This window comes from Triturus cristatus, chromosome 2_2 (genome assembly GCF_964204655.1).
Source record: "Triturus cristatus chromosome 2_2, aTriCri1.1, whole genome shotgun sequence".
Taxonomy (NCBI): domain Eukaryota; kingdom Metazoa; phylum Chordata; class Amphibia; order Caudata; family Salamandridae; genus Triturus; species Triturus cristatus.
Window position 1 is genome coordinate 150,853,536 of NC_140582.1, and position 26,551 is coordinate 150,880,086.

A 26,551-nucleotide genomic window follows, 5' to 3' on the forward strand; every position below is an offset into this window, starting at 1 on the left:
TTATGCCCCAACCCTGGAAGGGGAGAAATCCCCTACCCTCCTTTTCGCAGATGACACCCTTTTAATGTCAAAAAATCCAAATGGCCTACAAAAGCTGCTAGATAGGTTCAGTCAGTTTTGCGATGCACGGACTCTAGTGATTAATACCACCAAAACAAAACTGATGACATTATCTCCATCCAAACGCTTCAGGAACGGCATCACACTTAATGGCATGCCACTAGATATTGTAGAATTCTTTGACTACTTGGGCATTCTGATCAATATTTCGATGAAATGGAACAGTCATCTAGCTAAAATGCTCCTTAACCATAAGAGGGTGGCAGGGGCAATCCTAAGAGAGCAGCGGCTTTCCATCAGTAGACCAGTAGTCCCGGCCCTCGTGGTCTACAATGGGAAAGCTCTACCTTCAGCACTCTACGGGTTGGAATTAAGGGGGTTTGAGAACATCAGTGACCTGGAGAAATCCGAGAACCATTTCCATAGAGGTCTGGTTTCTCTTCCACCTTCCACCCCCCTGATACCACTTCGTAAGGACCTGGGAAAGCGTTCTATTAAAGATATTGCAAGATTGCGCTCGCTGCATTGAATGAGATCATTAATTTAGACATAGGCAACAAGATCAAATGGATTTGTAAATTAAAGCAGTTGGTCACAGAAATTGGCTATGGGGAGGCATGGTCTAGCCAGATTCCACCTGCAAAGCAAATTATCAAAAAAGCATACTGGGACTGGGTGAAGGGAGAGGAAGCTCGAAAACCCAACTGAGGGATCCTCACTGAACAGTTTTTGGAGCATAAGCTTGACGACAAACCAGAGCAGTATCTCGACTTCATACAATCTCCACGAGATAGAATGCTCTATTTGAAGCTCAGGTTAGGTACCCTCCCGCTTAACGTCTTGGTAGCAGGCTAGAAAAAACAGAGCGTAACATCCGCCAACTGCCTGGGTGCCAAGCCCCCAATGAATCCATCCCCCATTTCCTCTTTGCGTGCCCGGTCTATAGGGCGGCAAGGAGGAAATGGCTTAGACCAATTTGTAGAAATCTGGGTTTTGTGGATTATAGGGTGGCGTTACGTGCTTTTATAACTGATGCCTCTTCCCTCGCCGTGGTCTGTGTGGTAGCCAAATTTCTAGGGTGCGCTTGGTCGACGCGTACCAAACTACTAAGGCACAGTAAGAGTTAGGCCATTTAGAGATCAATGTTGTATTTGTTCTGCTTCAATAGGAAGTGTTTTATATGGTTTTTATTGTAAATATACATTTTTTTAATGCATATTTCTATATTGCCACTTGTTGTATATAATGATGGGTTTTTTATCGATGAACCAAATATATTTGTACTTTTATGATATTTTATATCGAAGAAAGTATATATACACACACATACTCCACTGCAGTCAGCCTTAACTTTGACTTTGCTCCGGTCTCATGCCACCAGATAAAAGCAGTTGGCGCTTTGATCTTTTAGGTGCTCGATTTCACTAAACACTTTAAAAATTCATACCTCTGGTTTACTGATTGGATTTAAGAAGTTTTTGTGTAATATTACTTATTAAAATGTTCTCTATTTTTTATAATTTGTTGTGCGATTTTTTATGTGTTGTGTTTTTACTTCTTTACTGCAGCCGCGGTCGGTAGTAGGGGTAACTGCAGGGCGGTGACATGGGGAGGGGGAGGGGCAGGGTGGGGGGTAGTAAACTATGGATTACGGAGGTTTACAGGTAAGTTAACATATAAATTAATAAAACTAATTTCGATGCTTGCACTACATCGCATTTGGGGATGCAGTGCACGCAACAAAATTTGTTTTATTAATTTATATGTTAACTTACCTGTAAACCTCCGTAATCCATAGTTTACTACCCCCACCCTGCCCCTCCCCCTCCCCACGTCACCGCCCTGCAGTTACTGCTATTACCGACCGCGGCTGCTTTACTGTTTGTGTACTGCATAAATATGAAATACATTGCCTAACTGCTTTTGTGCCAAACTACCAGAGGGCTAAGTACAGGTTAATTTAGTGACTTTTGTGGTTCACCCTCAGAAGGGTCTTGACTGCTGCCAGAGCCGGGTTTCTCCCCTTTCGAAAAATAATTATATTTTCTACACATCCCACTTGTAGCAACTCTCTTAGGGTACCAGTGCCACCAATGTAGAACGTTATAATAGTTAATTTTAAGATGTGCCTCTTGAAATGCTTTATCATTCCTCGTCATAAATTCTGGCCAGTCTTCCTCATCGTACTCTGTTTGCAGGTAGGTCCACTAGTAAGACCGGCTGACACTGGTGTCAAGGGGGAGTAGTTATTAAGCACTTTATAGATGCTTAACGCTACACCTTTGAACCCATTTGTGGATATAATGTAATCGTGTAAAGTCTATCAAGTTAGGGGCAGAGGTACTGGGGATCTACTCAAGCAGTGCCACAACCTCTGGATGTCCCAGAACATGTAATGGAGAGGTTGTGTGTCTCCTGTAGTTCAGCAAAGGTTTTTAGTCTATAACTTGCCAACATGTGATCCACTGTTGTGACCTCTCTGGACGTGAAACTCTTCCAGTATGGCTCATCAAGTGCTATGAAAGAAGTTTACAGTTGCCCTAAAGGGGGCACCTTTGAGAATGGTACAGTTTTCCTTGAGTACATTGTGTCCTTTTTGCCATGTGTGAATTGTTGTCTTTATAATATAGTTACATATGAGCTTACACCGTTTATCTGCCGAATATAGCAGATAAAGTCCATCCACCTCCTCCCACAATCACTCCTCTGTGTGTACCAAGTGTGGTGTGTCTAAATCATCGTGCATAATGTATCTTACTTATGCCAGATGAAACCCAAGCCAGCAGTGTTCAATATGCAATAACTGTAGGCCCCTTTCTGTAGCTGTGTGCACTTTACTCAGTTTCGGATGTGGTTTCCTAGCCGCCCTGATGAATGTTTTCATGAGTTCATAAAATACATTTGTAGGCATACTGAGTGAAAGAAGTGTTAACATATAGTTAAAATGGGGCACCATGTTCATTTTGTAGGCCAGTGTCCTACCCCACATACGCAGGCCAAGGGTTGACTAACATGAAAAGTCCTTCTTTAGTTTGGAGATCAATGGATCTACATTGTCCTCTACTGTATGTGTTAACAGTGTGTGTATGTTGATCCCTAAACAATGCAGATTAGTTGTCTTCTAATGTTAAATCAATTTGATGGAAAGTTTCACATATTCTCTCTGTGAGATAAATGCCTAGTCTTACAACCCCGCCCCCCCCCCCCACTGGCAGCTCTCGCAGGGCAGGGCCTGCAGCATGTGCTGCTCTTGTTCAACGCATGGCATCTCACAATGGCGTTGTAAACGCATCAATTAATAACACCAAGTTCTAGGCCGAGGATGTGTTCAGGAATAGCGGTTACTGAACATTGTTTCTCCTTTCTGTATGTTTCTAGACATGCTTGACTACTGCTACTGGGATTGTTCTGTTGAATGGCGCCATTTGCTGGTTTCTAAGGAGTGTTATTGTAATCCCTTTAGCAGTGTGATATTCGCATTTGCATCTGAAAGACTATCTCTACCCTCTCATACACCTGGCTGTTTTACACAGAATTACCTACAATGAAAAAGACAGAAATCCAGGAACTAAATTTTTCTGTGCATTTGACGATTATGGGCTTTGGCAGTAAAATCTAGAATACCATCACCTATTTGTGGGTTTTTTTCAACCAACATTGTAGGGCTTGAAGTTTTGCTTTTACAATTTCACCATAGGCTTAAAACCCTAGCACACAAAGTGCTGCTGACTAAAATGCCAGAATTTGCTACATGTCATTCAGATTTTAACATTTTACGAAGCTGTTTCATAAGCTATATTTGTAAATTTTACAAGGGCAGCTACTTCATTTAAAAAAATGCTTAGTTTACGTGTATATCCAAAAGTAAACTCTGTTCTCATACTTTCTGAGGGTTTGCTCCTTCACTCACATCATGCATTAAAACCATTGTTTGCAAAGTGACTCGTTTGTTCTCATATGAGGTGGAAAGTTTTATGCCAATCTTCACAACACAATAAAGGAACAGTATGGATAGCAGTATTAGAACCTTCTCTAACACAAATAATAAGGTAAAGAAAGATGGCAGTAGCTGACGGAACATAACCTGAGTATCTCACACAAACAGGACAGGAGCAACACAAGTAGCTAACACACTAAACAGTGAATGAAGACCAGCAGTGGCCCGTGCAAGTAAGGTGGGGCGGTGGGGCCGGGTTGGGGGGCTTCGACAGACGACCACGTGTGAAAATTAAATAAATAATTATGTTTCCCTCGTCGTCATCTGTCAAAATCCCCCCTCCTCCAACCAGCTCCACTGCTCTAACTTGCACGGGCCACTGCTGGTAGGACTGTTATACAATTTTCATAAACATACAAGAAGTAAAAACTCCTGAAAGAAACAGCCAAACTTCTTATGGAATTAACATACACTTATGTATTCATATAAGTTAATGAGCCCTCATCATTCTTCGTGTGGCATGCTTCATCACTGAACTCCATATCTTGCACTGTGAAGCATTTAAAAATACTACGGTTCACTGGCTTTACAGTCTCCTAGTTATGTGCTCCCTTTGTTAAAGCGCCAAACGTATATTAAAAATAAATGAAGGTATGCTAAAAATGTAGTTTACTGGTGTCTCCCTACCACAAGATTAAAAACAGAAGGGCTGAGAAAGAAAACCATCTTCTATTTCACATCTACATGTTTCAGTGTTCAAAAATTGCCTCATGATGCCGACATCTTCCACAAGAGTACAGGTATCTCACATCAACTATTGTGAAACAAACCCAGAATAATTGACATTTTGACCAGCCTCGAACGAGAGGTTGGGAGACAATCTGGCAAATATCCTTAGTCCCCACTCCTTGAAGAGGTGCTGTTGGAGAGAACAGTGCTTGACTAGGAAACAGCCCATGTCCACACTGCCATGACTTCTTCACAGCTGACAGGCTGTGGGAAGTGACGTTGTATATGCCTTGGCACCACAAACCATTCACCCAACATCAAAGCATCTCCTGGTTTGTTACCAACACCAATAGAGTAGTGATAGCAAGATAGGGGATGGCAGGTCCCATAAGCCTGAGTGGCCTTGTCTGTGTTTCATTTTGTCTGGAAAAGCAGTGCTTTGGAAGCTGAGTAAAACAGCTCTTAGCTCAGCTAGGATCTCATGCCCAGCTTCAAGGGACTGTGACAGACACTTTATTTAGAGCTGGTTAGAAATGTTTATGTAAAGATGTGTGCTTTGGATTGTCTAATTTTAGCACCTTTGATTATATCACTGTACTGAATGGCCTTTCTTAGAATTACTGAACCACACCATTTCTGCAGAGACAGTTCAAAAGGCAAGTCAGGTGTCTCGTTTCTTCAATAAGCCTTTATGTTTATAGATGATGTAACATTATAGTCTACTAAATTATACACAAGACAAAAGTTTTTGCAATGTGCATCCTGAACTGAATTATTTGAAGGTGCTCTCAAATGTGATGATCATGGAAAAGCAGGCCCATGGTAGAAAAATAATCCCCTTGGGTCACATTCTCTGGTCAAGCTTGGGAGCTAGAATTGAAACCAGGTTTTCTGATTAGGTATTGTGCAATTCTGATCCTGGATGGGCATCACATTCTAATTTTATTAGTGAACCAAGAGGCAAGTCATTTGTCCTGTGCCACCTATACAAGTCTTTTATTGTTGTTATAGATGAATCAACGTTATGGTCTATTTCACCATATCGGAGAGACGTTTTTGTACAATGCACATCCTGAACTGAATTATTCCAAGGTGCTTTCAAATGAGATGATCAAGGAAAAGGATACAATGGAAGGAAATGTAATTGCCAGGGGTCACACAGTTTGGTCAAGCAGTAAAGCTGCGATTGAAACCAAGATCTCTGGGTCAGCCCCCCTCAATTAGTTTTTGCCCTGCACCCAACAAAAGCTTCTGACTAGCCTGGGCATGTTAGGCAAGTGCATTCAAAATATCCTTTATATTTTAATAAACTGAAGCATAGCGTTGAAAACATCCCTCTTCACAGAACAAGTACACCTTGGGCAGAAACCGTGCTGAATTACAACCTCAGAGGACAGGTACAGCAAAGGTAGCATCAGCACAAGACTGTCCCATCACAGGACTGGTATAAATTGGGCAGCAGCACTGCCAGCTTTACTTCCTCACAGCACCAGGACTGCATGGCAGTAGCAAAACAAGTTGCCCTCTCTCACAGAAGGCACTGGGGCATATTCTCAAGGACTTACTGCCGAGTTATTGGTACTTTAGCGCACTAAAAGTGGCGAAAGAATTATCGCTCCATTCTCAAGCTGGTGCAAACTGCTGATATCGCCAGTTTTCCAGCGATAGCTTCCGCACAAAACATCGCCACGGATGAGAGCATCAACTAACGCTAATGATATGCAGAGTAGGCGTTCCCGTGCAACAACACACAAACACCACTCCGCGATATTCTCAACGACCAGCCAAATCTGCGATCCAAAAACAGGCGATAAGGTGCGTTAGCAGCATGAATTTAACACCTGCCTTTTACTGGTGTAAAGCAGGACGACTACCTGCAGTATGAAAGGGAGCCTAGCCCAGAGCCACATCTGAAGTCCAACACATGTCATGGAGACACTGATCATGCAGCTCGGAGACCCAAGAGGTCCACAACACCCACTGCCACCAGCCCCATGCCCCCCCAGACCACACACTCCCCGGGACTACCACCGAGGCAGCGCAGAACAGGACAGCGGACAGTCCTAACACACACCAGCCTTAGAGACTCAATGTCAGAGAAAGTCATTGCCCACTACAGGCACAAAAGGACAACCATCCTCTGCATCCCGACCCACATTGCCCACAGGCTGATGGTACCAACACAGCGGACAACCAACATCCCTCCGCAGACAAAGCTGCTGGCTGTGCAGCACCTGTTGGCCCCTGGTACCTCTCAACCAACAACATCCAGAGTCCGAGGAGTCTCACAGCCAACCCTATCAAACTTCCTCACACATGTCTTGGATGCATGTCTACAATAGCAATGGCGGGCCCCTGTATCCGCACCACACAACACTTCCAATTCGTAGTGTTCCTGCGCAACTAACCCCAACGCCATCCGCTGCCAGACGCCTCTGTGCCCCAGATCCAAGATTGTAGTAACTGAAATGGGCGTGCGCATGGTCATGAAGTCCAGTAGTCAACAGTAGTGCAAAAACAGTCCTTTATTACAAATACACAAATAAACAGTATGAAAAGCACAGCCAACGACCAACGGGGAACTTCACCAGGGCAACGTGTGGATTCAAGTAACTGCATATGCTGCGGGAACTCCCCAATACAATTCCATACTGCGAAAGTCAGTATTCAGAAACCTGTTGGACAAATGGTGACAAGGGTCAAGCGTCCGTATAGTCACAAACCTAATCTGGTACAGTGTATAGCACATGGACAAACCGGAATGCTTACAGGAAAGACAAATCCTGCTCAAAAAGACCGTAACAGAAGTACGTGTGGTCATAACCTTCGTAGGAAAGAAAAGGAAGGTTATGGTCACACAAACTTCTGTTACGGTCTCATGATGCAGGATTTCTCATACCTGTAAGCATCAAGGTTTGTATCAGCTTGATACCAATGCACCTTCACTCCCCCAACCCAGCCACGAGGGCGCCCCCGTGACCGGTGGTGCCTACGCGATCCTGTGTGCCTGCTGCACCCCAGGTCCGCAGACCAGTCTGCTGCTCAGCAATGACTGGCCGCCCATGCGCACCCAGGCCTCAATGCTCACCTTCCGCCACCGGCGTGTCTCCGAGAGGGCCCACCACGTGCCGGTGCAACCTCCTCAGCTGATTGCTGGATTCTGCGCCACAGGCCCCCAGCGCACCCTGTTGCACCGCGCCGCAAAGTCATGACTGTGCAGCCTGCTGCCTTCAGCGTACACTGCGCTCCAGCTGGGCTCACAATTCAAATTGAATCTTGATTGGCAGGACAGCGTATCGAGGCCTACGCATCATTGCAGGCTGCACACCTGCTCAGCTCTGGTACCACTAACTCAGTGCACTGCAAGTCACCATCTCGTGGCAGTAGGCCCGTGCCGGCCAAAGTGCCTCGGCTGCCACCAACTCTGTGCACCACAAGTCACCGTCTCGTGGCGGTAGGCCCATGCCGGTCAAAGTGCCTCGGCTGCCACCAACTCTGTGCACCGCAAGTCATGGCCCTTTATGATTGAGTCTCGTAGTGCGGACGCCATCATGTCACCTCCGGCAGTGGGGAATGTGATGTGGTATAGCCCTAGGCACTCATGCATAAATAATGACCACACAGACACACTCAGATACATAGTGGAAATGTCCTCGAGCATGTGTGCCTGGCCCGTTTTATTGGCAGGATCACATGTCCTGTGACGCCTGTGCTGGATGGGTGTGGTGTGGGTGTAAACCAGCCCTCAGGGAGTGGCTGTGGCATGCTGACAACTAGACCTGTGATCAGCAGATCACTACAGGGAAGACCTGGGACATGTAGCGTTGTCCGCCCCCCCTGTAAGCATAGCGGAGTGGCCTGGCCTGGCGTATGCCAGGCCAGCGTAGGGGTGTGAACAATGACCCCGCAGCTCTGGGCGTGGCTCTGCTCTGGTCTGGACAAGGAAGTAACTAATGCGTGTGTCTCTGTTGTAGTGTCAGCGCCACTCTGACCGCAATCGGTAATATTGCACCCTGTGACTCAAGTCCCAAAACATGAGCAACATGGATGCAAGGGGGAATCACTGACCCTACATTCATCCATACTTTCACACTTGAATGATCATAGACATGACACATCTGTGTGAATTTGAATGTTAAATGCACATTCAGTGGAGTGTTGCAGCTGAAGCAGTACAGGGCCATGCAAACCCCACTTTACATTGTTGGCCCGTAGAGGGCCAGCCAGAGTCCTTAGTACATCAGAAGAGGAAGAGTTCAGTCCTTAGTCTGATGGCTGTGTCATTGGTGACTGTTAGAACCGGCGGTTTCTAGTTGGCAGAGGTATACACTTCTGACAAATAGAGACCAACCAACTCTAGTCAGGGAAAGGGGATTACACACTCAGATAACCCCTGCTACCCCCTTGGTAGCTTGGCAGAGCAGACAGGCTTATCTCAGAGGCAGTGTGTTAAGCATTTATGACCACATACAGTAATAAAGTGAATACACCACAGATGGACACGACACAGAAGTTATTATAAAAAATAGTATTTTTATATAAGGCTTAGCACAAGACCAAATAACGACAAAAATATACCACAGTCTTAATAAATACTCTTTGGAAGGAAAAATAATAGTTCAAGTAAGGTTTCTTCTTGGCAAATAGTTCTTTAGCAAAGTATTCTTCTGAGCACAGTTCTTTGGCAACAATGTAACCCCCACAGGAGTCACACGACGTCGAGTCTACAAGATTCCCAAGGTTCGGCGTCGACCGCGAGGAGCGCTACGTCGAGCCTGGAGTCGCAACAGACCCCACAAGTACAGTACCTTGAGAAACGGAGAAAACGAGGGTCCACGGCGTCGAGATGTCGGCGTCGAGGTCGGCGTCGATCGTGCCTCGGAGTCGGGTCAATCCGCAGCGGCGTCGAGGGATGTCGGGCCGGAGCAGCGCTCACGGCGTCGAGACGGGCGTCTAGTCGATGCGATCAGCAGCGGCGTCGGGACGGGGTCGCTTGGAGGCAGAGCCGATACTCACTCCTCACTGGCGTCGATACCGGCGTCGAGACGGGGTCACTTGGAGCCGGGGCCGATACCCACTGCTCACTGGAGTTGCTGCTGGCGTCGATCGGGCCCGGCGGCGTCGAGACTGCAGATTTTCCCTTGTGTACTGGAAACAACACTTTCCAGCAATTCAGCAATTCAGTAGATGGTGAAGTCCTTTGGCCCTGTGACTTCAACAGGAGACTGGCACGCTTCCAGTCCTTGGAGATTTTCTAGCAAGTGTTCAGAGAGTACACACCAAGTTCCTCTCTCCTTGTTCCTTGGCAAAAATAAAGAAGCAGCTTTCAGGTTCCTCCACAGCAACACAGCCCTCTGGCAGAAAGGGGAGGCAAGTCCTTAGATCAGCAGGCTTCTTGTCCTTGGTACAGGTTTCCTTGTCAGAAGTGATCTGAGTTCTTGGTTCAGGGGTCCTTCTCTTATACCCCTTTTTCCCTTTGTTCCCTTTGTCCAAGCAGGGAGATTCCCACCATCTCAGGTTTGTTGTGGGTGTTGCCAGGCAGAGGCACCTGGCCCATTCACTGAGCAGGGCAGAGTCCTCAGCCGCCCAGCAGGAGGCGGAGCCAGTATTGTCACTGGCAGGAGCAGGGCTATCAGTCGCCCAGCAGGAGGCGGAGCCAGTATTGTGTCAGGCAGGGCAGGCTACTCTTCCCTCACTCTACGTGTAAACGCCCCATTCACCCCACACTGACTCACTCAGACCTCTGGAGCCACCCAGCCCCTGACACACTCACCAAACCAGCAGAGACCGGTAGATAGTGGACAAGAAAATAGCCACTTTCTAAAAGTGCTATTTTCAAACATAGAATTTAAAAACCATCCATCCTAAAGGGTGTGTTATTAAATTCTGAGTTCAGGGATACTAAACTCGACTTGCTACCATGCTCCCTGAGTCAGATAGATTATAATGGCGTTAATAATCAGTCTGCCCAGTCTGGCCTATTGGAGGCAGGTAGCCCTTCAATAGTGAAAAACGAAAATGGCTGTAATTCACTATTAGGTCATGCCACACACATCAGGGCATGACCTACCTTTTACCCACAATGCACCCAGCCCTAGGGCTTACCATAGAGGTGTCTGAAATGTGGCAAAGGGAAGGTTTAGAGACTGGTAAGTAGGTTTCCTTACCAAGTCGACATGGCAGTCAGGGACTGCACGCAGGCGCCGCGGTGGCAGGCCTGAGACACATTTTGCACGCTGCTTCTGTGGGTGGCACAACCAGTGCTGCAAGCCCACCAGCAGCAGTTAACTTACACGCCCTTGGCACACGCAGTGCACTAGACTAGGGTCTGAACAGTAAGTCAACCAAGCCAATCATGGTAACACCAATCAATGTAACAATTTAACATAGGGAGCACTTGCACTGTGGCACTGATCAGCAGTGGCACAGTGCCCAAAGCAATAATCCAGCAAAAACATCGTAAACAGAGGAGGCAAACAGAAAAAAATGGAGGAGAGACTCATGCCAATGATGCCAGGTCTAACACGTGTCCCCTCCAGCTGAAATGTGGGGAGAACTACCCTTCACCCAGGGAGTCCTCATCACTAAGGCGGAAAAATCTGGACAGACCATCAGCATTGGCGTGATCTGTACCAGGGCGGTGTTCCACCGTAAAGTCCATCCCCTGTAGGGAAATGGACCACCTCAACAGTTTTGGGTTCTCACCCCTCATCTGCATTAACCATCTGAGGGGCCTGTGGTCTGTCTGAACCCGGAAGTGAGTCCCAAACAGGTAGGGCCTTAGCTTCTTCAGCGCCCAGACCACAGCAAATGCCTCACGCTCTATCGCACTCCACCTTTGTTCCCTGGGAAGTAACCTCCGGCTGATGAAGGCTACAGGTAAGTCTCGGCCCTCCTCATTCATCTGTGCTAGAACAGCCCCCACACCATGCTCTGAAGCGTCTGTCTGGACAATGAATTCTTTTGAAAAGTCGGGTGCCTGGAGGACCGGTGCTGTACACATTGCAGTTTTCAGGGTGTCAAAGGCGTTCTGACAGGCGTCAGTCCAGATCACAAGTCTCGGCTGCTTCCTGGAAGTCAGCGAGGTCAAGGGGTGCACAATGTTGCCATACCCCTTGACAAACCTCCTGTAGTAACCCGTGAGACCCAAGAAGGCTCTCACCTGAGTCTGGGTTTTGGGCGGTTCCCAAGCCAGGATGGTATCTATCTTGGGTTGCAGGGGGGCCACCTTGCCGCTCCCTACTTGGTGCCCCAAGTACACCACTGAACCCTGCCCAATCTGGCACTTACTAGCCTTGATTGTGAGGCCTGCTCTGCGCAGGGCCAACAACACTTCCTGGAGGTGGCGCAAGTGTTCCTCCCAGCTGGCGCTGAACACTGCTATATCGTCCAGGTAGGCGGCGCTGAAATCTTCCAGCCCGGCCAATACCTGGTTAACCAACCTCTGGAATGTGGCAGGGGCATTCTTCATCCCAAAGGGCATCACACGGAACTGGTAGTGCCCATCTGGTGTGGAGAATGCAGACCTCTCTTTTGCCCCATCAGTCAAGGCGATCTGCCAGTACCCAGACGTTAGATCAAACGTACTAAGGTACCGGGCAGCCCCCAACCGATCGATGAGCTCATCAGCTCTGGGGATGGGGTGCGCGTCAGTCTTGGTGACCGAATTGAGTCCTCGGTAATCCACACAGAACCGGAGTTCTGGTGAAGCACCAGGCGCTGCAGCCTTTGGGACCAAGACCACTGGGCTGGCCCAAGGACTGCTAGAGGACTCAACCACCCCTAAGGCGAACATCTTGGAGACCTCCTCCTTGATGTATGCTCTGACCTTGTCAGTCACCCTGTAGGCCTTGTGCCTCACAGGAGTGCTGTCCCCAGTGTCCACATCATGGACACACCACTGAGTGACACCAGGGATCAAGGAGAACAGATCAGGGAATTGTACCAACAGATGGCGACAATCTTGCTGCTGCTCAGGGGTCAGTGTGTCAGAGAGGACAACACCATCCACTGACCCATCTTTTTCTTTTGCACACAGGAGGTCAGGAAGAGGCTCACTCTCCTCCTCCATCCCAGCATCTGTGGCAAGGAGCATGCCCACTTCGGACCTTTCTAAGTGGGGCTTTAACCGGTTGACATGCAGGACCCTTAAGGGGTTCCTGGGAGATTTCAAGTCCACCAAGTAGGTGACATCGCTCTTCTTCTCCACAACCTCAAACGGTCCAGTCCACCTGTCCTTGAGCGCACAAGGTTCCACAGGGGCCATGACCCAAACTTTCTGACCAGGTTGAAGCTCAACCAGAGTGGCATTCTGATCGTACCACCGCTTCATCTCTTCCTGGCTGGCCTCCAGATTTGCCTGAGCAAGATCTCTGAAGCGCCGAGTCTGGTTCCTAAAGGCCAGCATGTAACTATATACATCCTGGGGAGGTTTCCTGGGAGATTGCTCCCAGCCTTCTTTGACCAGACTCAAAGGTCCTCTTACCGGGTGACCATACAAAAGCTCAAAGGGGCTGAACCCTAGAGACTTCTGTGGCACCTCACGGTAAGCAAACAGCAGGCATGGCAAGAGGACGTCCCATTTACGCCTCATTGGTTCTTCAAGACCCATGATCATGCCTTTTAGGGTCCGGTTGAATCTCTCAACCAGCCCATTACCTTGAGGGTGGTAAGGAGTGGTAAACTTGTAGGTTACCCCACACTCCTTCCACAGAGACTTCATATAATTCGAAATGAAGTTGGTGCCCCGGTCTGACACCACCTCTCTGGGGAACCCCATGCGGGAGAAAACACCCATCAGTGCCTGTCCCACCACGGGGGCCGTCACTGTTCGGAGAGGGATGGCTTCCGGGTACCGGGTGGCATGGTCCACCAAGACCAGGATAAACCTGTTGCCCATGGCTGTCTTGGGGTCCAGTGGCCCCACAATGTCAATTCCCACTCGCTCGAAGGGGGTACTGACGACGGGAAAAGGTTGGAGGGGAGCCTTCTGCTTCCGCCCGCTTTTCCCACTTGCCTGGCAAGTTTGACAGGTCCTACAATGGATATCTGAATCCCTTCTCATCTGAGGCCAATAAAAATGGGTGACAAGCCTGTCATAGGTCTTGTCCTGCCCCAGATGTCCAGCTAACGGAACGTCATGAGCCAACCCCAGTAGGAAGGCTCTGAAGCGCTGGGGTACCACCAGCACACGGGCTGACCCAGGTTCAGCAGCCTTAGGCTCGCTATACAGGAGGTCGTTCTCCCAGTAGACCCAATGTGATCCTGACTGATCACCTGTCGTTTGGGCTGAGGCCTGTTGCCTCATACCCACAAGAGAAGGGCACACTTTCTGCTCAGCACAAAATTCCTCCCTGGAGGGACCACCATCCTGCTGCCAATGGGTCAGCTCGGGCAGGTCTCCCAGTTCGGCTACTTGTTCTCCTGTCGGTTCCAGGGCATCCCCCTCAGGGTCTGCTCCCTCCTGGACCGCGGGAACGATGGGGGACGGTTTCCCGCGCCCCCTGCCCCTTCTCTTCACGGTTGGGACCTGGGCCATACTTTCAGGCTCCAGGGCCCCATCAACACCCTTACTGACTGACATGGACCGGGTGGTCGCACACACCCACTCAGGCAGACCCAACATTTCCAGATGCGATTTTCTCTCCACCTTAGCCCAAGGGGAGTCCTCCAAATCATTGCCCAGGAGACAATCAACAGGCATGGCGGGCCTCACAGCAACCTGAAGAGTACCTGAGACCCCCCCCCCACTCAAAAGGAACTTGAGCTACCTCACACTGACTCTGTGAGTTGTCGGCAGCTACAACGGGGTAGAATGCATGCGGGACCACCTGCTCTCTGGACACCAAGTGACACTTGACAGCTGTCACACTCGCTCCGGTGTCTCTGAGAGCTTCCACCCTATGGCCATTAATGGTCACCCACTGCCTATATTTCTTAGTGTTACTAGGCAGAGGGGTTGGAGGGACCATTTCCACGTCTCCTAAAGAGACCAGGGACATTTCTGCGGGACCCCACCCACCGGGGGCACCCATCTCATTCCCTCCCAGGGCTACACTCGCTACCTGACGAGGGGGTGCACGCGGCGGTGCATTCGAATCCTTCATGGGACACTGGGGATCATAATAACGGTGTCCCACCTGCTTACAGGCATAGCAGGTCATGGGGCCCCTGTGAACAGGTTTACCTGTCGGGGCCTCTGGCTTCTTTACAGGGGGAGGCTGGGAACCCTTCCCTTGGTTCCCTTGGGGACTACTTTGGGGCCCTTTCTGAAACTCCCTCTGTTTACCCCTGTCCCCCCCACTCTTCTGCTGGGGACCCTGCCCACCCTTGGCTGAGTCTCCCACTGGACCCTTGTGGACCCTGGTACTGACCCAGCGGTCCGCCTCCTCAGCAAGTTTTCTAGGGTTAGATAGCTTGCTGTCAACAAGGTGCTGGCGTAGCTCTGGAAAACAGTTATTAGACAAGTGCTCCCAAGCAAACAAATCATAAAGAGCATCATAACTATCAACCTTGCTACCCTTTATCCAACCATCCATGGTTCTGCAGAAAAAAGACACATATTCAACCCACGTAGTACCAGGCAACTTCTTACATTCTCTAAAGGTTTGTCTGTACTTTTCTGGGGTTAAGCCATATCTCAGCATTAAAGCATCTTTCATATGAGTATAAGACATCCTATCCTCAGCAGGAATGCTCAACAAGGTATCTCTCCCCTCGTTTGTAAAGCGGCTCCACAACCCCGTTCCCCAATCCTTCTCAGGGACCCGGTGGGCCAACAATGCTAACTCATATGCTTTAAACCATTGGCTAATATCTTCATTCTTACTGTAATCCTTGATCACATCTTTAGGAAAATAAAACCTACTTTCTGCAGGCACAGATGGAGTGCTGCCACCAGAGGGATTCAACTCTAAACTCTTAGTTTTAAGCTCCATCTCCCTCACCATCTTCTCACGTTCAAACGCTAATTTCTCTCTCTCAAAATCTAATCTTTTGCTCTCCATTTCAGCTTCTCTCTTGCTTCTTGCATTCTCTAATTCCAACTGCCCTCCTAATTTAAGTTTTGCCATTTCTAACTTGTACCCCCTCTCCTTCTCCCTGTCTTCTAATTCTTCGGGGGAAAGGCTCCTAGAGGACGCACTACTGCCTGGAGATGACACTGGCCCACCTGTGGGCTCTTCCTCTTCCTCTTCTTCTTCCTCTTCCGGTACCACCACCGGATCAGAGGGATTTCTGGCCTCTAACCAGGCCTTCAGCGCTTTGAGGAAGCCCTCTTTCCTTGAGACACCTGTGGTAGGAACTTTAAACTGCTTGCAAAATCCTTTTAGATCTTTTAGCGTGTAGGAATCTATCTTCTCCTTATCAAATTCCCCCACAACATTCTCCACAGGTGTAGCAGCTCCGACATTCTCCATGGTCAAAACTGGCAGTGTTTAAGAAAATAAGCTCCAGGAAAGCGGAGAACAAAAATAGGATATCCTACCAAACGGACTGTGGCTGCGTTATGGTCTGCTTTCACTATGTAGCGTACACTAATCACTGCACATGAGTCATAAATGCAAAGTTCAAATCCCACCGCTGACCACCAATGTTAGAACCGGCGGTTTCTAGTTGGCAGAGGTATACACTTCTGACAAATAGAGACCAACCAACTCTAGTCAGGGAAAGGGGATTACACACTCAGATAACCCCTGCTACCCCCTTGGTAGCTTGGCAGAGCAGACAGGCTTATCTCAGAGGCAGTGTGTTAAGCATTTATGACCACATACAGTAATAAAGTGAATACACCACAGATGGACACGACACAGAAGTTATTATAAAAAATAGTATTTTTATATAAGGCTTAGCACAAGACCAAATAACGACAAAAATATACCACAGTCTTAATAAATACTCTTTGGAAGGAAAAATAATAGTTCAAGTAAGGTTTCTTCTTGGCAAATAGTTCTTTAGCAAAGTATTCTTCTGAGCACAGTTCTTTGGCAACAATGTAACCCCCACAGGAGTCACACGACGTCGAGTCTACAAGATTCCCAAGGTTCGGCGTCGACCGCGAGGAGCGCTACGTCGAGCCTGGAGTCGCAACAGACCCCACAAGTACAGTACCTTGAGAAACGGAGAAAACGAGGGTCCACGGCGTCGAGATGTCGGCGTCGAGGTCGGCGTCGATCGTGCCTCGGAGTCGGGTCAATCCGCAGCGGCGTCGAGGGATGTCGGGCCGGAGCAGCGCTCACGGCGTCGAGACGGGCGTCTAGTCGATGCGATCAGCAGCGGCGTCGGGACGGGGTCGCTTGGAGGCAGAGCCGATACTCACTCCTCACTGGCGTCGATACCGGCGTCGAGACGGGGTCACTTGGAGCCGGGGCCGATACCCACTGCTCACTGGAGTTGCTGCTGGCGTCGATCGGGCCCGGCGGCGTCGAGACTGCAGATTTTCCCTTGTGTACTGGAAACAACACTTTCCAGCAATTCAGCAATTCAGTAGATGGTGAAGTCCTTTGGCCCTGTGACTTCAACAGGAGACTGGCACGCTTCCAGTCCTTGGAGATTTTCTAGCAAGTGTTCAGAGAGTACACACCAAGTTCCTCTCTCCTTGTTCCTTGGCAAAAATAAAGAAGCAGCTTTCAGGTTCCTCCACAGCAACACAGCCCTCTGGCAGAAAGGGGAGGCAAGTCCTTAGATCAGCAGGCTTCTTGTCCTTGGTACAGGTTTCCTTGTCAGAAGTGATCTGAGTTCTTGGTTCAGGGGTCCTTCTCTTATACCCCTTTTTCCCTTTGTTCCCTTTGTCCAAGCAGGGAGATTCCCACCATCTCAGGTTTGTTGTGGGTGTTGCCAGGCAGAGGCACCTGGCCCATTCACTGAGCAGGGCAGAGTCCTCAGCCGCCCAGCAGGAGGCGGAGCCAGTATTGTCACTGGCAGGAGCAGGGCTATCAGTCGCCCAGCAGGAGGCGGAGCCAGTATTGTGTCAGGCAGGGCAGGCTACTCTTCCCTCACTCTACGTGTAAACGCCCCATTCACCCCACACTGACTCACTCAGACCTCTGGAGCCACCCAGCCCCTGACACACACACCAAACCAGCAGAGACCGGTAGATAGTGGACAAGAAAATAGCCACTTTCTAAAAGTGCTATTTTCAAACATAGAATTTAAAAACCATCCATCCTAAAGGGTGTGTTATTAAATTCTGAGTTCAGGGATACTAAACTCGACTTGCTACCATGCTCCCTGAGTCAGATAGATTATAATGGCGTTAATAATCAGTCTGCCCAGTCTGGCCTATTGGAGGCAGGTAGCCCTTCAATAGTGAAAAACGAAAATGGCTGTAATTCACTATTAGGTCATGCCACACACATCAGGGCATGACCTACCTTTTACCCACAATGCACCCAGCCCTAGGGCTTACCATAGAGGTGTCTGAAATGTGGCAAAGGGAAGGTTTAGAGACTGGTAAGTAGGTTTCCTTACCAAGTCGACATGGCAGTCAGGGACTGCACGCAGGCGCCGCGGTGGCAGGCCTGAGACACATTTTGCACGCTGCTTCTGTGGGTGGCACAACCAGTGCTGCAAGCCCACCAGCAGCAGTTAACTTACACGCCCTTGGCACACGCAGTGCACTAGACTAGGGTCTGAACAGTAAGTCAACCAAGCCAATCATGGTAACACCAATCAATGTAACAATTTAACATAGGGAGCACTTGCACTGTGGCACTGATCAGCAGTGGCACAGTGCCCAAAGCAATAATCCAGCAAAAACATCGTAAACAGAGGAGGCAAACAGAAAAAAATGGAGGAGAGACTCATGCCAATGATGCCAGGTCTAACAGTGACCAAACAGAATATGGCAGTCCATGTCGAGGTTCAAGGTGCGTGTCGCAGAGTGCATCGGGGGACAGTGGAAGGTGATGATGCAGAGAGCAGAACCAAGCAGAAACAGGCCATTTGGCGGAGATGAATGCTACTGCTTCCTTCTTACCAGTAAGGCAGAATCATCAGCATCTTCGTCCTCTGAGGTTTCATGTGCCTCACATGTGGGTGGTAGTGTTCTGTCTCCAGCACTGTGTGGCACTGACACATCAGGGGTGGAGATGTCGATGTCGAAGCAGCAAAAGCATTCATCTGCGACAGGCCTTGTGGCAGCAATGCCATGATGAGGATCTGCAGGGCATGGTAGATCCCAGCAACATCACGCTGGTGTGCAGCCATGGCAGCCATTCTTTCTGCCTGCACCCACTCCATGTTCTCCGTGGTCCTCCAGATGTGTCCCAACTCCCTGATGACACCGCTGGAGCTACTCTGACTATACAGTTGCCCTTGTCTCAGAGTCAGGACTCCAGCGATGTCATCCATGGATCATCCGAGAGCATGGAGCGGACTGTGGATGTCCTTTAGGGACTGTAAGTGTTCCCTGATGGGACTTATACACCCACGTATGACATCTAGTTTGGCAGCCATGAGGTCGAACCCCACCCGCACCTGATGAGCCATCTTCTCCTGGCACCCTAACACACATCGTTGGAAGGCCATGTGCTGTTCGTGTGGGTCCTGGGAGACAGCCGTGGTGGTTGGTGCTTCCTGCTGTGTGGTCTGTGCAGGGGTGAGGTCTCCTTGATGCAGCTGGGCTGCACTGCTCCTGGGGGTGGTGTGCTGAGGGTGTCCATGAGCTGTTGGAGGGCGTCGTTGTCGAAGCTGTGGTGTTCCTCTTCATCATCAGAAAAGAGAGGGTCAGGCTGCTCTGCAGGAGGTGTTGATTCTCCCTCTGCAATGTGAAGGGGAGATACAGTTTAACATTGTGTTCACATGTATGTTGACCAGCCGCGGTCCGTGGAGGGAGTTCCGTGGGGCGGCAAGGTGGGGCGGGGTAGGGGCAGGGTGGAGGGTACTAAACACCGGAATATGGATAATTGGAGGTAAGTAAAGAATTAAATAAATAAAATGAATTTCGTAGCGTGCATTGCATCACAAAATGTGATGCAGCTCGCGCTACGAAATTCGTTTTATTTATTTAATTGTTTACTTACCTCCAATTATCCATATTCTGGTGTTTTGTACCCTCCACCCTGCCCCTCCCCCGCCCCACCTTTCCGCCACACGGAACTCCCTCCACGGACCGGGGCTGATGTTGACGCATTGTACAAGTTTACATACAGACTGCATGACAATGTACATTGTGACTGTTTGGGAGGAGCTGCCTATTTCATGCGGGACAATGGACATTTCGAAACATCACGGATGTGTATTTGTACTTGTACATCATCTCACATTTCCCTGCTATGCCAGATGTGATTGGCTAGTTTCTACACACAAGTGGCAGCAGTTGTGTCCTCTGTTCTGTTGTGAACGTGTTGCAGTTTGTACCACATTGTTGTCAATGTTGATGTGCTCTGCTTCTTATGTGTGTGTGCTGCATTGTGGGAAAGTCACCCCTGCAGCTCTGATTTTGCTCACCCATATCCCTTTCAGGCAGTGTGCCTTTCAATTCTGTGCTTATACAGTGCTGAGATGTTGCAGACTTGGGTAAATTGCAGACTTGGTGGGAGTTGGGACTCTTGGGCATGGTTTGTCCGCAGATGTCTTGTTGACATCAGGGGTTGTTTGTGCACGTGGATGTGTCAGAGTGTGACCTGCTCCTTTACGGATGTCGCCCACACTCAGCCACCTCAGTGTTGTGGCGTGCACCATGTCATGATAAGTGGACTGCAGCCATGCTGATCGTCATGCAGTATCACTTGCATTGTCAGTGTGGGTCACGGACCCGCAGCTTTGCTGGGTTCAGCACATGTGCATGGGTTTGTTGTGAGATTAGTGACGTGTGGGGAGGGCCCCCTCTAGGCACATGGTCGACGGGGGCCTACTTGCAGTTTCTAGGTGTGCTGCAGTGTGCCAAGTGGATCAGGGACATGCTCCAGAGTAATTGTGGGTGCGCACTGTGCTATGCTTAATTGTGCATGTGTGCCATTGTGCCCATCTCCCCCCGTCCCCCCAGTCCCTGGTCGTTACTCACCCTGTTGCTGTTGTTTCGGCTCCTGTCGAGCAGTGTCCGGTCCTCCAACTGCTGCTACCGTCTCCACACTGATGACTGTGGACACCATTTCTCCATCTCGTCCAGCTCCTCCTGTGGCGCTGGACTCCCACCTCCAGTCTGCATTGCTGCTTTCTGGTTGTTGCTGAGTTTCTGCTTGGTTTTGCGCTTCACATCATTCCAGCGCCTCTTGAACTCTTCCATTGTCCTCCTCAGCACTACGATTGCATTCACCTTGTCTACGATGGACTGCCATATTCAATTTTTTGTCGCCAATGACACATTGGGGATGACAAACAGTTGTTGATGGCATTTTATCACCTCCGTTACCAGGATACTGTTTTCCTGCGGACAAAACCGCGTCTTCCTCTTCTTTCTGTCCTTGCCCTTCCCTGACCCCAAGGTCCGGGCCTGTTCCTCCGGGGGACCTTGTGGGGTTCTGGTCGTCCTCTGTTCCTGCTCCGGCTACCTCCATTGTGGTTCGCAGTTGTTTTGTTTTTGTTTGTGGTTTTTTTTCTACTTTTATGGTGATTTTTCCCGCCTGACCTGTATGAATTGCAGGCTTGGTACAGCTTATCGCTGATTTTGTCATCGCGGTTGGGCCCATCGTCACTTTTTTTGCGTTCGGGTTTTGATTTTTATCGCCGACATTTGACGCATTATCAGGGAAATATCACATGTTACCGCCATGTTGAGAACACTACGTTAACACGTTATTTTCCCGCGATAGACTGCGATATGTGAAATTGCGTTAACCTATTTTGGCGATGATTATCGCACACTCTTGAGAATATCCCCCAATATGTGCAATCTTCTATTTCCCACAAAATAGATCCAGCATGGCCGGCTAGTGTTAGCTGTCCCAGAATATGTACCATTAAGGTGTGAGTGACATGTAGGTTACAGATAGTTCGCTGGACTGGATGCTTACGTCCCTGAGATGAATGTATAGCTGGATGGTTTAGTGAATATGTAAGATTTGATATCTTTCTTGTAAGTCAACATCCTGAAAGTGCTGGTGCTGTCAGTTGGAGACCTCCTGTTTGTGTTGATTCTTTGGTGTTCCATATATTGGGAAGTAACCATCACCTAATATGTTACCGTTTATTTGGTGCAATCCTGCTACAGCGTAACTAACTACAGTCTTTACAAGAAGCCAAGATACAACCTCTTCAAAAAGGCTTTGTATGCACACCAGGCACTGTGCAATCCAAGGCTCGGCGCTGCACCTGTTCAAAATGTCGAGAGCAGCCAGTGCTTGTTAGCACAATAGAGACCACTTCACTAAATGAGGTCTGGAGTGAAAGTCAAAAAGTCATGTTGGCGAATCAGCACCTGATAATAATTCCAGCATTTGGAAACCTATTTAGTACGTTGAAACAATTTCCCAAATTAGGTTCCTGGGTTAATCAATTTTCTGTGCGAGTTGAATATTGTCTTTCATTGTGATATGCAGAACGATCGCCATTTAATCTCTGATGTCACTCGGCGAGAGCGAGAGGACGCCATTAATCAGTGCGAAATGCTGTAAATGAATCATGTGTAAACTGATGTGTACATTTTTCGCGCATGAATAATGCTGCCATTGTTTACCAGCCGATAACAGATCAGAGTGCCCTTTATTTCAGGGCAATTGAATTTGACTGCAAATCAGTTACCCTCGTGCAGTATTCATGAGCGCCCGAAATATTTTTGTCATGCTAAAATATACTGCGATAAACCGATCATTTTAATGGTTTCCCTCTGACAGTGCTTCGGTCTTCTTGGAATAAACGGAGCTGGCAAGACAACAACCTTCAAAATGCTGACCGGAGATATTTCCGTGTCTGGCGGCGATGCGTTCGTCAATGGATTCAGGTAAGAAGCCTCAGGGGGTGGCAACGTTGAAGAAGGACGCACACATTTATGCTAATATTCAGCTCATTTTCGTCACTTGGTATTTAATTCCGGAAGTCTTTAAAATTATATTGCTGTATTTATTCTGTATAGCTTTTATTAGGAAACGTAATTGTGCACGTCCCAGGCATAGAAATAGGACTACAATTTCAGGAGGCACAGATGGCGTATTTGAATTGCAGTCAGAGAAGCATAGAAACCGGACGTCAAAGAGGCACTCAGATATCAATGTTTACCATGGTTGTGAAAATAGACTGGGGGGAGTTAATCACAAATGTGACGCACATTATCTGTGTCATTTGAGTTGTTTCCTGAAAAGTGCTTCTAACCTACCCCGCACTGGTACATGTGAAGATGATGGCCCAGGCTCTCCTTCTTTGCTTAGTCGAAATTGTTTGACAATGGGATAGAATTTACAGAAAATTGTCAGGACAGATATTACAACAAAGGATGGCATCAGAGCGGCCTACCATCATACTAAAAAGTAGGGGATGGTTACAGGCCCTTCCTACACATAGTACCAGTTAAACAGTACTTTCTTCAAAGATGAATTAAGCAGATATATAAATTGTAAAACATGGTTACCCTTCACATTTCTCCATCAAACAAACTGTGCACGGCGCCCAGTCGAAGATTGCCAAGTATTATCATATTTTCAGCATTCCACTTTAAAATGCCACTGTGTTCATCTCTTTCTCTCTCACACACACACACTCTCTCTGCTCTCAAAGACTCACAAAGGCTCACAAAGCCAGGCTGTAGTTGAACCTTTGAAACACACAAGATCTTTCAGTTTGTTAAAACCACATAATACAGAGACTTGCTTCATATCCCAAAGCAATAAACATCAAGAGTGGGATTCACAAAGCTATTTTCTGAGTGACTTCTAACTTCGGTCTAATGTGTGAGTGAAAATGGAATATCCCAGCCTGATTCTCGAACCATTTTCTGTTAATAGCTTCCAGGACTCAGACTGGTTTACTCACGAAAACCGAGATTAAGGCTGTCTTACTCCTTGACATTCATGAGTAAGTCACACTTAAACCTGGATTGAGACACACCAACTCATAGAAGATGCTTTTTGAATCAGGTCTGAACTTTTATGTGGGGGCACACCTCAAAAATAGAATTATACAAGATCCTGTCCTTTATTGGTACTCAAGTACGTTGATGTAATAGTGTATTGCAAGACCTTGAATACGTGATGTTGAATGCAGCACTGGTGTTTTTAATGGGTTTGTATTTTTTATTTGTATTGAAGCAGAAATGTATGTTTAGTGAATTGCTGCACTAGCTATTTGGTGCTTGAGTGTTTCTTTGATTTCAACTTATTTTTCTGCTTGCATGTTTGTTACATTTTGGGGTTTATTAATGTTTGTATCATTATTCAACAACAGCTCTCTGGTTACATATTTGTTCTGTCGTCATATTAGTGTTTTTGGAGTGTTTTTACAATATTGTCCAATTTTGGCAACACGCAGACACACACTTAGAGTTATTTCTATGGCCCACATTACAATTAGGTGGAGAGCAATTACCTCCTGGAATTCCACTCTGCCTGGTTTCAAGTGAGCTGGTTTTTCCTGCACTAGGGACTGATTCACAACGATATTTTACGAGTAGTATCTTTATGACTGCAGAGTCTCTGCACCTAAAAAGATAGGACAGTCCTAGCTTTTTATGTGTGAAGACTCCACAGTCGTAAAGATACAACTCGTAAAATAACTTTGTGAATAGCAAACTATTATAAACTTACATAAAAGTTTAAGTTTATATTTATGAATTAGGCCCCTAGTTTGTCTGGGTGTGGTAGAACCTGGCTCGATTTTACCATGCAGTAATTCTGCACAGTAAACTAGCATAAGGATTTTCCGGCAGAATCAGCCAATCCTCATTCCGTGTTTTTTTCTGATAGCAAAAGTATTATACAAAGCTTCCCCCTGCCAGAAAGCGCCTTTCTCTTCCCGCCTACTTTCCCTCACCTCTCTTTTCCCCCTAAGAGCTTCCAAAATACATATACCACCTGCTCAAATAAGGTCATAAATATATGCATTAAACACCACAGACTTTGGAAATTCCCAACGGTTTTATGGTCAGGAAAAGGAGTCTAACACGGTAATTCCTTTCCATGTGGTTTTATGTTTAATTGCATAACACGTTGGTAGATTTATCACACAGTACAAGCAAAATTGCAAGCAATTTTATCGTGCCCCAAGTACCATGCAACTCAGAATGAGGCGCTATAAGTATTGTTTTTTGTCCACTTTTGAACTTCATTTCAGGGGTTTGCTGGAGCCTAAGAGGATTTAGCCAAATGGTATTTAAGACTAAACAACCCACTTACAGATTTTGTCCTTTGGAAATCCTGATGGCTCTTGACTGGTCAATGGACTTTTGCCACTGTGGTTCGAATGGAGCTGGAAGGAAAACAGAAATCATGCATATATCATCAACTGACAGATCCTTACTGTTCAGTCAATGATGAGAAGTTTATGAAGTTTCAAAACCTTTATTTATCAGAAGGATTAGTATGGTTTTGTCCTCTTTATTCAGATTAGTTCAGTTTATAGTCATTCCAAATAAAAGATTGGTTAGTGACAGCATAAATGAATATAAAGTGGTTCATAAAAGAAACAGGCACTAAACTAGCTGAAGAGCCTTATCTATCCTAAGATAGAACCCATGAAGGGTTCCTTTCCAGAAATGAGCAGGATAAAACTTCCCTTAAAGAGATGTTCTGGAAACTTAGCCGAGTTCCCTACAGTTGCAGTTGCCACTGTCAAAATATCAGTAAAAAAAGGAATGATGGCTGCAGTAGCATTGTTCAGAAAAGGGTTTTGGATTAGGAAAGACTAAAGTCACCTCTAACAATAGCTGTCAGTAACAAAGATGAAGTCTCAGAGTGAGAGTAATGAATTGGTTCTTCTGCTTCTCCATCTAATCTAGCTAGCTAAGAAGACTCATCAATATAAAATCAAACAATATTATAATGAAACTTAGTTGGTGTTCAGATCTCTCCTCCTATGAAAACTGCTCATCCAATGGTGTCACCAACTTCCAATGGTTTTTCTCCCGATTCCCATGGTAAGCATTCACACCGGTATGTGATAAAACAATGTTTCATATACTAGTAACATGGAGGAAAGTTCTCATGAGAACGATTTTACCTAAGCTCAAAGCTGCTTGCTATGTCAATTTTGAATGAAAAAGCTAGTCAGATATGCTGAGACAAAAATAGCAATAATGTTCTGGCGAGGCATACATAAAATATATCAAAACCATTATTTATTCTAACAGTCACAGCAAGGTTCATTGTTTAGTATAAAATATCTAATGATGCTTGATGAGGCTAAGGAAATATAAGCTTGAAGTTAGCACATTCTTAAACAAAATGCTGGTGCTAGGCAAAATGCTCTAAATAAACATCCATCACGATGAGGGCAAGGGTTGAAAGAAAAGGCTTTGGGGCCTAACTAAAGGGGCATATTTAAATTGATAGCCTAGTACAACAATGTTCTTCACGTTATTTTCATATATATTTAAGCAAGCACATTGTCCTACGTGTGATCCACTTACAAACTATTTGTGGCTAATATTGCATATTAAAGGATTAATTCCCGTTTGCAACAGAGAATTGCTGCTTTGTGAAACCCGGGTGACAAGTAGGGGCGGGCAATAAATTCCGCTTTGCTGACTAAATTTGCTGAGTTGTGCCCACTCTGCATTATGCTTGTGAGTCTGAGTTACAGCAAAACCCTACCAACCGCCAAATAGCAGAGTTTTTTCTTGCACGTGGCTCCCCAACAATAAGTTGGCAAGTGAGATTTGCCATCCCCTAGCTACATTTTCGGGTTCTAGGAGAGCACCCAGTGAGATTTTCTCAACACAGGCAGTTGCACCTGCTCACG

General features: G+C 47.3%; 1 protein-coding gene across 4 annotated transcripts in view; it reads left to right on the top strand.

Moving 5' to 3' along the window:
- The window catches only part of LOC146861982 (phospholipid-transporting ATPase ABCA1-like), a 3,104,259-nt gene that overhangs the window by 2,425,344 nt on the left and 652,364 nt on the right, over nt 1–26,551 (top strand). For all 4 annotated transcript variants that reach the window (XM_085641135.1, XM_085641137.1, XM_085641136.1 and 1 more), the window contains exon 44: nt 22,498–22,604. In XM_085641135.1, coding sequence (XP_085497261.1) covers nt 22,498–22,604 — 107 coding nt within the window. The remainder of the gene's footprint in view (nt 1–22,497; nt 22,605–26,551) is intronic.